Source organism: Amyelois transitella, chromosome 3 (assembly GCF_032362555.1).
Source record: "Amyelois transitella isolate CPQ chromosome 3, ilAmyTran1.1, whole genome shotgun sequence".
NCBI classification, from domain to species: Eukaryota; Metazoa; Arthropoda; class Insecta; order Lepidoptera; family Pyralidae; genus Amyelois; species Amyelois transitella.
The window spans coordinates 11,024,263-11,039,010 of NC_083506.1; the positions used below are offsets into that span (position 1 = coordinate 11,024,263).

The 14,748-nt window shown below is 38.0% G+C and overlaps 1 protein-coding gene across 1 annotated transcript; it reads right to left on the reverse strand.

Annotated features, from left to right (window-relative positions):
• Nucleotides 1–4,420: 4,420 nt before the first annotated feature.
• LOC132903262 (uncharacterized) lies at nt 4,421–7,645 on the reverse strand. Its single transcript, XM_060951047.1, has one exon. The coding sequence runs from the start codon at nt 7,396–7,398 to the stop codon at nt 6,526–6,528; it is 873 nt and encodes a 290-aa protein (XP_060807030.1). The 5' UTR covers nt 7,399–7,645; the 3' UTR covers nt 4,421–6,525.
• Between the last annotated feature and the right edge of the window lie 7,103 nt (nt 7,646–14,748).

The window sequence follows — 14,748 nt, forward strand, 5'->3', positions numbered from 1 at the left end:
ATCTAGTGCACGATTCCTTGCTGGCATGATGACGAAGCAAAACATAGAATGTGTTAGCTGCTATTTTCCTCGTGCATATTAAAGAAATAAATAAAAATAAGTATACGGGGCAGATTACACAGATTGAGTTAGCCTCGAAGTAAGTTCGAGACTTGTATTACAAGATACTGATTCAACCATTTTTTTTAATAAATACTTAGGTATATAGATAAAAATTCAGTACTCAGGCCAATCAGAGAAAGTTCATCTTTCTTTAAACCGATGAGCTAGCCTAGTTGTAACTTTTAACATCTCAATTCTATCGCAAAGGCATACAGTTAAACGTGGCCCTTCAGTCTTTTCGAGACTGTTGGCTCTGAATAGCCCGTAACAGATAGAGACTTGATTATTTGTATGTAAGTATGTACCTTAATCATCATTCACATAGCAATAGCCTCAATGTTTGTATGTTAGTACCGCAATAAATACTATAAGATTCCTATGTTCAGTCCACCCGGACAGCTGCCTACGCCACACATTGCCAACCTATCCTGCGTTCAAGCCAAACATTACGCCCATGGAACAGTAATTATTACTATTTGACAGATGCGACCCCAGGGTGGTCGTCAGGTGTAGCGAGTTCGTTACCCTCGTAGAATTATAACCTCAATTATAGTAAGTGGTTATGGTACATCTAAAACCACGTTAGTACAAATAATTATATGCTGTAAATTCCTTGGTGAGGATCGAATTCATAGTCCCCTTGCTAGGTGGGTATAACAATTTTACAAATATTTGCACTGTCGCTGATGGCTCATTGTTTTGGTAGCGGTATTAAAGAACGTTATACAAGGTGATGGCAGTTTAAACTGAAAATTTTATAAGCAGATAATATCATAGAAACAGATTATTATAATACAGATAAAAAAAATCATAAAAAAATATCTAACGATATTTTATTTACCCTTTTGCTGGAAATTATTTCTTACTAGCTGTGCCCGCGACTTTGTCCGCGTGGAATAGTTATTTTGGGCATCATTACAGCCATCAATGATGAATAATATTCCCCGATTTTTTCACATTTTCCATTATTTCTTTGCTCCTTATAGTTGCAGCGTGATGTTATATAGCCTAAAGCCTTCCTCGATAAATTGTATATTCAACGCAAAAATAATTTTTCAATTCGAACCAGTAGTTTCTGAGATTAGAGCGTTACGTAAAAAAAAGAAACAAAAAAACAAACAAACTCTTCAGCTTTATAATATTAGTATAGATTTTTTTTTTCAATTGTCATTTGAACAGATTTAAACTTGGAACGTCGATCTTACCATTGGCAAAGAGGTTTATCTTTATACTATCGCTGTAGTTAAATGTTCTAAGACGAAACACCATGTAAGTTAAGCCATTGGTTTACAAGGCCCGTGTGTGATCAGGTGAGGTTCCGGAAAGTGCACGCGCACCGCACGGGTTAATATTGACACGGCCGAAACGTCCCTTGCGCTCCTGCCGTTCTGTAACTATGAACTACTCTTTTATCAATACTCTATTTAACACTTTATTGACCTTTAAAATGAAGTTAAAATGTGGAAATGGTTGTAATCGTCCCACATATCATCACGTTTTCATCCCGTACGGAATAGATAGACCCAACAATCTTGAAAATTTTGCGAGACCACGTTCAGCTGTTAGGCTAAATTATGGTCTTGAGATTGAAATAGCTACTTTGCTTGGCCATCGGCTCAAGATTTTCCATGATTGACTTTTGTAATCTGTCCGGGAAGAAAAGCAGATGGCTCACTGCTATATTATGCTATGTTTTTCATGTCATATACATGACAAAAGACAATTTGTTGTCTTATGAAAATAGCTGTATGCGGCCTATGAGTCTTTCAAGATTGTTGGCTCAGTCTGTGCCGCAAGGGATATTGACGTGATTATATGTATGAACATATGTATGTTTTTATTAGATTATAGTAATAACTGTCTTCTTTATCATAAGTATCAAACATCTACGCTATGATATAGAAAAGACAATTTGTAGTGTTATGAATTACTTAGTCCAAATTTATTATAGTGACAGTCTCAAAAACCCTTTATTTTCATAAGTATCAACCATCTTGGCGCTATCATATCGGAGATACAATGAGTCGTATCACGACGATAGCCAAACTATTGGCCGTACCTGTCTTAACTAATCAAGATTTATCCACGGAGGCTGTCTAATCGGAATAGTTATACTTAAGGCAGTGGATCTCAAACTATTCGTGATAGATAATGGATCCTTTGAATTAAAACATATACATTACATATCAATGTATTACAAAAATTCTGAATGACATCTGAACGCATTGCACAACGGTTGTAGATAATTTATTTTTATTTTAAATTGTGATCCTTTCCCTGTGACATGGCGCGCGCGGCGCCGTTTCTGGAGCGAAAAACTATCGCTGTAAAACGTCATAATAAAATGCGAAACAGCGATAGGTTTTTGCGTAACAAAAATGGCGTCATGCATGTCTTGCTACGAGGGTAGGGCTTTATCTATAAAGGATTTACCGGAATTCCCGCGGAATGAGGAATTTACGGGACTCCAACCTTATAATTGTTAGCGATGAACTGTCATGAACGATAGTTTTTCGCGCGATAAAACGGTGTCGCGAGTGACATGCTATAGGGGCAGGAGCATGATGATGACTCTATATTGATATATTTATTTAACTTCATAACATTTTTTTATCAGTCAAGTAGAGAGATAACAATCTCGCTATGTAACTCGCAGCTTGAGAACCACTGGTAAAGCGGACTAGTGAACGGTTATGACACGCACTATCTAATAGCCTGTGACGAATCGATCTCGTTGTTAATTCGATAGAATCCATCGTTTTGTAACAACTAATAACATATCCGTGGAATCGTTTTTGCTAGTTGTTCATTGAGGAGGTGATCGACGTTTGTACATAAAATATGACAATTTTTTTCAAAATGTATTTAAAAACATATTTATTACATACCTATGTATATCAAAATTATTATATACTTACCTATCCATTTTAAAATTTGAACACAGAGAAAAACGAAGACGTTTTCTTTAAAAAAAAAATTAATCGAAAATGACGCAACACTCATTCTTTATTCCGGCCAGTGTGTTCACAAAAAAGTTGCCATATACAACCTCTGTACAAACGGGACGAGAAGAGTAGCCTACTTAAGATTCGGGAGCGGCCTACCTGTGTCCTGGGCATACGCAGGCGGCGACGCGCGGCGGGAGTTGCAAAAACTGCGTCTGCGGCTCCCACGCTCGGCCGGGGTCAGTGACCGCGTGCATCCATGCTAATTTGACGAATATAGACTTGATATAACGACGTCAATGCCTTCTGAAGTCGCATCGATTATGGTAAGAGACACTTTTTTTTCTGCAACTCAATTATGGATCCTTTATTTTGTCGGGTGTGCTGGTGGGGCTTAGGGAGTGAAACGAATAACTTCCTGATAGATTTATTGCCAATGGAATAATTTATAATACATATATGTGGCTTCTCCGCGTAACGGTTAAATCATCGTCTTGGAGTACATACGCGGGTTTGAGCCTATCTATAGATATACGTGTTAATTTGTCTTTGACTCTCACTACAAATACCTTACTTCCTCGTTGTATGACTTTATATGGACCGTCATAAGTCGGTTGTAAAGGTTTTCGAACTGCATCATTACGAATGAAAACATATTCGCTTGTCTTAAGATCAGGATGAACGAAAATTGTCCGTGAGCCATGTTGAGAAAACGACACAGGTTTGTATTTACATATAGTATCTCTAATCCTTTCAACTAATGTTTCGGGATTGCATACCTGAGTTTTCGTAGTGTCGAAAAAATCTCCGGGTAACCTTAACGCTTGGCCGTACACCATTTCCGCAGCGCTTACTCCACTGTCACTACGGAGTGCTGCACGAAGACCTAACATTACAGTTGGTAACTCTTCTACCCAAGAAGTGTTATCTAAACGAGCTGAAAGAGCAGCTTTAAAAAATCTATGGAAACGTTCCAGAATACCGTTACATTGTGCGTGATATGGTGTAGTTCTTGTTTTATTCACACCCATATAACGCATAAGGCGGTTAAACAAATCGCTTTCGAACTGACGACCTTGGTCGCTAGTTATCGTATGTGGACATCCAAAACGTGCTATCCAACCCTGGTAAACTACACGTGCTACCGTATCAGCTGTTATATCTTTAGTTGGAAAACATTCAGGCCATCTTGTACACCTATCTATGAGAGTTACTAAATATCTATAACCATCCACTGTTGTTGGAAGAGGACCAACAATATCTACATGAATATGTTCAAACCTATCGCATTCAGGAAACTGTTGTAGCTGAGACAAAGTATGTCTATTGACTTTACATCTTTGACACTGAATACATGTTTTTGCCCACAAACCTACATCTCGGTTCATGGTTGGCCAGAAAAATTTTGAACTAACTAATTTACGTGTGTTTCTTATTCCCGGATGGCTAAGGTTATGTACGCTATTAAAAACTATCCTACGAAATTTGTTTGGTACATATGGACGAACATTGCCTGTTGATAATTCACAATATAAATTATAGTTACAGTTAGGTAAGCAAATGTGTTTCAGCTGAATGTTATCCGATCCGTTGTTTGTTATAAACTCATCGTGGGACTGAGCTTTTGCCAACGCTGCGAAATCTACAGTCGTGGGACACGTTATTGATTCTACGCGGCTTAGTGCGTCGGCTACTACGTTGTTTGGACCTTCAATATGACGAATGTCGGTAGAAAATTCACTAATATAAATAAGTTGTCTTGTTCGCCTAGGTGTCTCCTTATCGGTACCTATTTTAGAAAATGCGTAAACTAACGGCTTATGATCTGTGTATATGATGAGAGACCTTCCTTCGTGCAGGTTCCTAAAATGTTTTATAGCCATATATATAGCGAGTAACTCGCGATCATAAGTAGAATACTTACGTTGAACCGATGATAAAGCCTTGGAATAATAACCTAGCGGCTTCCAGGTACCGCCCACGTGTTGCTGCAATACTGCACCAACACATGTGTCTGAGGCGTCCGTCATAAGTGCTAACGGTGCGTCTGCTACTGGATGGAACAAAGTACAGGCGTTTTGTAAACTCACCTTACATTGTTCAAAAGCTCTTATAGCTACGTCCGACCATTGTATGACAGTTTTGTCATTTTTTTTAGCACCGTGTAAAAACTTATTAAGTTCGGATTGATAAGATGCGGCGTTTGGAAGATGAGCTCGATAAAAATTGAGCATACCCAAAAAACGACGTAATTGCGCAATTGTTTCCGGTTTTGGGTAATCTTTAATTGCCTGAACCTTGTCTTCCAAAGGTCGTATCCCCTCAGTACATACTTGATAGCCTAGGAATTCTAATTTTTCTTTGCCGAAATTACACTTAGCCTGGTTGATACAGATACCATACTTTACAAATCTTTGAAATACTATCTCTAGATGCTTTTTATGGGTGATTGCGTCACTACTAGCTATTAATGCGTCATCGATATAACAATATACAAAATCGAGACCGTGTAGTACAGTATTATTCATAAAACGCTGGAATGACTGTGCTGCATTACGTAAACCAAAAATTAATCTAGGAAACTCATATAAGCCAAAAGGTGTAATAACTGCACTTTTCTCAACATGCTCAGGCGCGATTTCAATAAAATGGTAGGCTCTTTTTATATCAAGACTAGAGAATATTTTCTTTCCTGCTAAAAGATATGTAAAGTCCTGCAAGCGAGGAATAGGGTACCTGTCGGGAATCGTTATAGCGTTAAGTCTACGATAATCGCCACAAGGTCGCAACTCACCGTTTTTCTTCGGCACGACGTGGAGTGGGCTGGCCCAAGGACTTTTTGAAGGCCGGCAAATCCCCAGCTCCTGCATAATACGGAACTCTTCTTTTACCTTATTGTATTTATCCGGTGGAAGGGGTCGCGCTCTTGCAAAAACAGGCGGGCCTGTTGTCTCTATGTGATGGTATACCGTGTGTTTAGCTGGTTCTTTAAACGATAATGGCTTCGTAATCTCTGAATATCGCTGTAATAAATCCGAAAACGGCTGTTGCATATCTATTGTACTTATCGGAAGTTCACTATTGTGACACACGAGCGACGCTATAACGCCTAAACTGGTAGTTTTGTCGACTAACTTACGTGCACTCAAGTCCACAAGCAGTTTAAAATGTTCTAAAAAATCTGCTCCAATAATCGGCTGACTCACATTCGCGACTACAAATGTCCAACGAAAACAACGCCTTAGGTTCAAATTTAACACTAAAGTTTGAGAGCCGTACGTTTTTATCTCTGTTCCGTTCGCTGCATACAGTTTGTAATCCGAGCACTCACTATCACTAAAGGATTTTTTTTTGCGTGGAATCACCGAAACGTTAGCACCTGTATCCACTAAAAAACGTAGTCCACTATTTAAATCTGTTACGCAAAGGCGGTGGGATGGCAAAACGGTGCAGACTTCCGCCACTGGCTGCACTCTCGTTAGTTTTCCGGAGTTTTCCAAGCACATGGTTTCTCACATTTCTTGGCACGATTCTTGAATCGGTAGTGGTAGAAACAGAGCCAATCGGGGCTATTGGGTGTACGCTGCCGGGAAGCGCTGCGCGTACGGTATGATGAACGTTTATTACCTCTGTCGCGTTGGATTGACCTTGACCTCGTATCCATTTGGTTCAACCGAACATTTATTTTGGCTATCTCTGCCATAATTTTGTCGCACTGATCTGATGAGACCTGGGAAACCTCGGCGACGTTCTCAGGCCGAGTCGTCTCTTGGATTTTATCGGCAATGTCACACAAACTTTCTAAATCCACATTCTCCGTCACCGCAAGAACAGCTCTCGCCGCTGGTGGCAGATGACCTTGCCACAATATACGAAGGGTTTCGTCAGGAATCTTACCCCTTGCGAGATCGCGCATGCGGCGCAATAGCTGGGAAGGCTTTTGTTCCCCAAGCTCCATTTCCCCGATCAATTTCTGTATTTTCCTGTTTTCTGACTCCTCGTAAATTTGTAGTAATCTGGCCTTCAGACTTTCGAATTTGTTAGTTTTTGGTGGATCGATAAGTAAATCGGATACTTGTTGAATGGCATCCTTAGTCAATTTTGATACGACGATATTAAATTTAGAATCATCTCCCATTTTCTGTGGTGCTAATATCGCCTCTGTTCGAATAAACCAAACCCTCGGTTGATCTGCCCAAAAATCCGGAATTTTATTGGTTAGGCTAATTGCAGACAACCCATATCCTAATTTCTCTTCCGTGTCCGCCATGGTCGAAGTACCGGCGACGGCGGGCGGTGGTACCGGAATTTTAACAGGCTGGTCAATTTGAGGTGGCACTTGTGGGTTCATTTTTCACAATAAATTTTGAGTCTGAAATTACTACTACACTTTTGTTCACTTTTTCGCGGGTCACCAGTGTCGGGTGTGCTGGTGGGGCTTAGGGAGTGAAACGAATAACTTCCTGATAGATTTATTGCCAATGGAATAATTTATAATACATATATGTGCGTAACCGATAAAGTTCACGAGACGACTGGGAACGGAGGGGATTCGATCGCCAGTCGCTCTACATAAAAATGCAATTCAGCAAGTTTGCATGTCGCTACAATTTAATTGCTGTATACATTAATCACTATCGTAGCATATTGATAATAGGTAGCTATATTTAAATAGTTGTACCTATAACACACTACCGCTTGTAAATAAAACAGCTTAAGATTTAAATATTGGTAGATATGTAATTATAGGCTCCATAGTCTACTCAAACAGGACTTCCTAAAATCCACGAGCGTACTCCATGCTTCTTACATGCTGGTAAATTATTAATACATAATATTAAGGTACTTTATTTTTCCATTGCCGTGTGGTTCACTCCATATCTTTCCCATGGATGTCGTTAAAGGCGACTAGGCTTATAAACTTCGGATTTCTTTTGTAGGCGATAGGCAAGCAACCTGTCACTGTTCGGATCGTGGTTCCATCATGGTGTCTTTTCTAGACTGTTGGCTCTGTCTACTCCGCAAGGGATAGGTATATACGCATGACTATACATATAGATACATATCTATGTATGTATTTTTCCATTTGTTGGTTGATAGTGAATATTAGGGCCACTACTTCTCTAAATGTGAACGTGTCCATCGATACGCCAAATCCCACACACAAGATGTAAAGTTCGTACCTTCTTCCATAGATTTTAATTTACGACATTAAAAATATTATTAAAATTTATGACCTCTGTCTGACAAAAGGTTTCATAATAAAAACACCTGCCTACTTAATTATTTTTGTTAACTCTACCTTATCTGGCAAGCCGACAAGCGCAGGGGTGCTTAAGTCAAAATGAGTGAAAACAACTCATTTTCACTTTTGTTTACTTAGGCAGCTAAATATTTTTATTTCGCCCTTTATACGTACGTGGGTCGAAACAAACTCGTTTATCGTACGCCCAACACTGCCTTTTTAGTTTTAGACTGTAAAAAAAAATATCTAAGAATCAGGTTGTTGGCGCTGGTGAAGGGTTAACAAAAAAAAATTATAATTACAAAGTTGTTGTTTTTGGCGCTTTCGTTGGCCGCTTTATTAAGTAGTATTATGTTTAGCAGAGTTTGCTCGTTGAACTTTTAATTTATATTTAGATTATTACTACCCCGCAAGGGATATAGACGTGATTATATGTATGTATTTAGATTATTGTTTTTCGGGGTACGGTTTTAACGTTGCCTATCTTGAAAATGTACTTCACTACAAAACCTTTTTAGGTCTGTAGCATACATATGACGTCCATATCCCTTGCGGAGTAGACAGAGTCTTGAAAAGACTGACAGGCCACGTTCAGCTCTTTGGCTTGATGATAGAATTAAGAATCAAATAGTGACAGGTTGCTAGCCCATAGGTCTGTAAAATTTCTGAAATATTATCATTCACTTCACGTTTTCGATGAAGTTGCAATTGCAGTTTCAAAAAAGATTATCAGATAAAAGTTATATTTTATATATGTATATAGGAAAACCAATACGTTTTTCTTTGATCGGCAATTTTGGAAGTCAAAAAAGTTTGAGTAAATTTCTCCTAGTTTGTTCTCTGACCACTTTCATTGACACTTAAGTACAATTTTTTTTTCACAATACGCGTCTTATACGTATATATATAAAATAAAAAAATATTTAGTTCGATCCCACATAAAGTTCTCTGTCAGACAACCATTGGGGTTGACTGGTAGATAATGCTTCTAGCAATAAGTCCGCCAATTGTGCTATACATACCTATGTATTTTGTGCAATGAAGTTTAAATAAATAAATAAATAGTATATAGATACACAATTTAGAAAATAACAATTTTGTATGAAAATATATCGACGCCTTTTTTATTACTACAAAAACTCTGTTAACAAACTCACAGGGCATTTATTTAACCTGAGACTGATAATAACGCCTCGCATTTATATTTATTATAGCTAAACAACAATACAATAGCCCTAAATTTGATTCAAGCGATGTCGAGCCGAAAATCAGAACAATTGCGAGGCAAAAAGTATTAATTGAGTACCGGAGCGTTGTTGCAATTTTCTGTGAGGCAGTTAAGCCGTTTTTTCCCTTCTCGGCCGACGGGAGCGGACTGGCTGCTACTCCGAAATGTCGCCTAATTGGCTTGGCATACATGAACACGATTTTCACTCCTCATTTTAAACTTTGAAGACGCTACTTGCCTCTTTCATGTACCGACAGCTCCAACCTTCTACATATTCATAACAGCCAACAAAAAATAAGGACTGAGAACGAATGCTTCGGTAATTTTTATGCTGTAGCGTGTTTTAGATGTGTACGAAATAACGGGATTGTTAATTTTACAATGGCGTTTTTTGGAAATTGTACGATATTATTAATATCTAGTGTACCTATGCATCTATAGTTTGGGCAATACTAAGCAGTACAAACTTTAATTTTATAACCCAATGAATGAATTTGATGACCAAATGTGCCTTATGTTACCCGGCACAAATTAAAAAGAATAGGACCACTCCATCTCTTTCCCATGGATGTCGTAAATAGCGACTAAGGGATAGGCTTTAAACTTGGGTTTCTTCTTTTAGGCGATGGGCTAGCAACCTCAACTCCAACATTAAGTCAAACAGCTGAACGTCAGTATCAGTCTTTTCTAGATTTAATTAATTTTGTTTACCCCGCAAGGGGTATAGACGTAACTATATGTGTATGTGAATGATCGAGTTTTTAGAAGTCGAAAGACTAACTTTTCCAGCGGTTACGAAGTAGGGACATTAAGTGGGAATATGATTTATAATAAATTATTACTCTTACGCCGAATAGAGAGGAGTCAAACTACATTTCTGTAATTTTTTATCATATTACAACAAAATCAATGATAAACGTTGGTAGCTAAAGAAGTATGAAGGGATCGTGGCAAGTGGAACTATGAAGTGTCTGCCTACCCCTCTGGGAAATAATGATAAGTTAGCAAATTGTAGCGAGTTCCAATTGTTCGATTGAACATTATTTGGTTTCAGTCCCATTGTAAAGATACTTTATACAAGGAAGATTTATTTTTCTTTTATGTAATTAAAAATGTATTTTTATTGAATTTTAATAAACAAATACAATCGTTTATGTATATATGTAAGAAATCAATAGCACTATCTTGAGTAGTCGTTCGTGGCATAGTGTCGCGTGTTCCATTAGACATAAACCTGTAAAGATGGCTTTTACGTGATCCTTCGTAGACCCAATAACGGTTTTCAAACTAACCACTAGGCAATGCTAGTCCGAATCTATACATACATATGGTCATGTCTATATCCCTTGCGGGGTAGACAGAGCCAACAGTCTTGAAAAGACTGAATGGCCACGTTCAGCTATTTGGCTTAACGATAGAATTGAGATTCAAATAGTGACAGGTTGCTAGCCCATCACCTAAAAAAGAATCCCAAGTTTGTAAGCATATCCCTTAGTCGCTATTTACGACATCCATGGGAAAGAGATGGAGTGGTCCTATTCTTTTTTGTATTGGTGCCGGGAACCACACGGCATGTGTCCGAATCTATATCTCTTTTAATCATAGCGTTTCATTATATTTCCAACACGTAAGAAGAATTTTACTAAGCCGTTACGGAGGCAAATATCTAATTGGAAACTAGTTTGCTTAAGTAATATTAAGGAATAATTAATTGAGACATAATTTTTTTACTTAAGTTATTAGCTAGTTAGTTGTATAACCTTATCACTTTGATGAGACCAATATCTTGGGTTGAGTGAGTCAGGTTTTCGCGTCTCCCATCTGACCTTGGCAGAGGAAGCTAACCCTTAGATTTCCTCACGATTTACCTTCACCTTTAGAGCATAGGTTAGCCCCAAACTTATATATATATAACTCAGAAAGGAGTCATTGGTATATATATGGTCGAGATTGAATTTGGACACATAAAACGCGCATTTTAGTCACCTTTCGGATTTGACCACCGACGTTCTTGAGAACTAGCTCAGTACCCCATTATAATGTAAGACCTCTCAATCTTAACAGCAATCTCATGTTTCTCGCATTGAAATCAAATTATAACGAGAGGACGGTTATGTGAAAGCAAAATAAGGGTTTAGATTTATCAAGACAGTGTCGCAGGCGCAAGCTCGACGGCACAGTTCCTGGGAACGTCCAACGCTTGATCGTGAAAACCTGTTATCCGCACGCCACAGCTGAAAAACGCTGGGCAGAAAGTTGGGTTTCTTATTCTGCATCGATTTGTATTGTGCTGTGTGGTTCTCGGCACCAATAGAAAAAGAATACGACCACTATCTCTTTCACATAGATGTCGTAAAAGGCGACTAAAGGATTGGCTTGTCAACTTGGGATTCCTCTTGTAGGCGATGAACAACCTGTTACTATTTGATACTCAATCCCATCATATAGCCTGCTGGATGATTGTTGTCTTTCGCTATTTTCGGGACTGTTGGCTCTGTCTAACCCGCAAGGGTTAGAGACGCGATGATATGTATTTGTATGTATGTACATGTTGCTTTTATTATAGACGACCTTATACCTTGATCAAATCGGGGCTGTTCTGGCAAAAAGTTAGGTTAAGGATACCAGAAACCGACAAGTTTTTATGAAGAGAGTTACTCGTATAAATGTAGATGAGAGCGAAAGAAGTAAACATTAATCGTGGCAAGTGGAAAGATTTAGTAAGTAAATGTTCTTTCTTTATGTAGATCATAAGTACGAACATTACTTTCTGTACATCCACTAGCTATGGTCCACACTGTCTACCCACTTTCGCAACTAACTCGAATATGGTCTCTAAATCGAACGTATAGTGTCGCACTCGGGACCGGATGTTTCACTAAATAATACGTCTATCTTCACGTTATTTGCCATCACGGTATAAACAGAGCCTTGTTATCTTAAGCCCCCATTAAACCTGTCATTCAAAAATAATCACCATCTCGGAACATTTTATCAGAGCAATCAAATGATCCATCAACTTTCCAATCCAATCATTGCAATCAATGTCGCTGCGTTTGCGCAGATTTCGCTATACATATTTGATTTTATGTAAATTCAATAAATTGGAGTGTCACGTTAAAATATTTACGATTATCGATAGAAATAGAAAACATAAATTGGGAATTTTAATACTTGTTAGCTGTTCTGTGAAATTTTGAACTTTCTTTAGGTGGTTGAGCGGATTTAGAAAGCTACCGATTTATAAAGTTACCTGTCGCATTTGGTCTTAATGTACATATTACACTATAAACTTTGTCTGCAATAAACACATTATTTTACTTATCATACACCTATTAATAATAAAGAAATATATAAGGCGATTTCTCAAAAATTTAGAACGATCCATGAAATAAATATATTTACTTAAAAAACCATACTGTATAGTTTGTGTAATCTATCTTATCCTAATGTCCACCACAACATTCGCGTTAAACATTTAACGACGTAGTAAAAATTTTAACGCAAATTAGCTTCTCCCATATGACCCCGACCAGTAGTATATCTACCTGTAATTATGTTACTCGTAAACATTAAAACTAATACTTTCTTTCCAGGTAATATTTGCTGTAGGTATCTATATCGCTACTCATATTATAAATAGCTGTACCTCAAGGAAATTTTCCCCGTTTTTTTCACAAGTTCTATTATTTCTTTGCTCCTAATAGTTGCAGCGTGATGTTAGCCTAATGCCTTCCTCGATAAATGGTCTTTTCAACGCAAAAAGAATTTTTCAATTCGAACCAGTAGTTCCTGAGATGAGCGCGTTCAAAAAAACAAACACTGTTCAGCTTTATAATATTAGTAAAGATGAATATGTGTAAGTTCTTGTTGAAAATGTTAAGAGAGTTTCCTGAGGAAGGTTTACATCTATAAATGCTACCCGTGCGAAGCCGGGTCGAGTCGCTAGTACAATTAGAAAAGTAAAACGGATTGATTGACTAACTGACATATGTATAAACGCACAGCAGAAATATCTCGGCTTACAAATTGAAAATTTAACATGTAGGTTTCCTATGCAGTAAGAAAAGCTTATTGTCTCTTCTCTTAGATTTTCTGGAATTCTTATGGGAATTAATGTTAATTTTTCAGATTACACAGGGTTTCTGTAGTATCTTAAATGCAAATCGCATATCCACAATGATAGAGGTATAAAACATAGTGTGCGCTAGATCACACGGCAGTCAGTAGTCACGTCAACGCCTGTATCGAAAAGACTGCAAGGCCATCTTCACCAACTGAGATTCATATAGTGACACTAAATGTGCCCGCGACTTCGTCCGCGTGGAATTGTTATTTTGGGCATAATTGAAGTCCTCAAGGATGAAGTTTCCCCGTTTTTTTTTTCACATTTTCCATTGCTTCTACGCTCCGAATGATGTTATATAGCCTAAAGTCTATTCAACATAAAAATAATTTTTCAATTCAGATTAGCGTGTTCAAACAAACAAACTCTTCATAATATTAGTATTGATTACAGGAGTTAGGAGGAAGTTTATAATATTAGTACAGATTACAGGGTTGACAGAGCGAACTGACCTGAGTGTACAAATTATTATCCTTGTAATATATAAGTACGGATATTTCAATGGTACAGTTATGATAATACAGCATGTTTCAACTTATCAATGACGAAAACCCCAACGGTTAGAAACGCGGAGTTATGTAAAGCGGCAAGTGCTTTGTAAGCATCTGTAATGTGTACAAGGCAGATAAGTGCGGCAGCATCGTAGAAATTAGAATATTATAAGTCAATAGAAATCGCTTCCATACTGCCCCGGTAGCGAAGGAACAACATATTGTGTGCCATAGCCCTTACTGTGCAGTTTGTAAAAGTAATTCAAGAGAAAGGCTAATAAACTAATCATTCTTTCTTTCGATGATCTATAGTAACCCGTCATTATATGCATCTTAACAATAATCTATACAATAACGTAAAGGATGAAGACGTAATTATATCAATGCAGTTTTCTGCGCAGTTGTAAAGCTGTCAATTATCAGTGTTGTTGAAAGTGATGCGACGTACGATTACCATTTGCGACGCCACGGTACATTTATCAGTGCTTGCCATTTCTATTGTTTAATATCATTCCAAATTCTATGGACAACACAGAATAGTGAACGCGGTCGCGATCGGTGTCTGCCTTGCTCTGTGTCCGGGACAATAGGGGGTCGCGACACCGACCGCT

Coding starts and splice junctions, on each gene's coding strand:
- LOC132903262 (XM_060951047.1), bottom strand. CDS start 7,398: ATGAACCCACAAGTGCCACCTCAAATTGACCAGCCTGTTAAAATTCCG.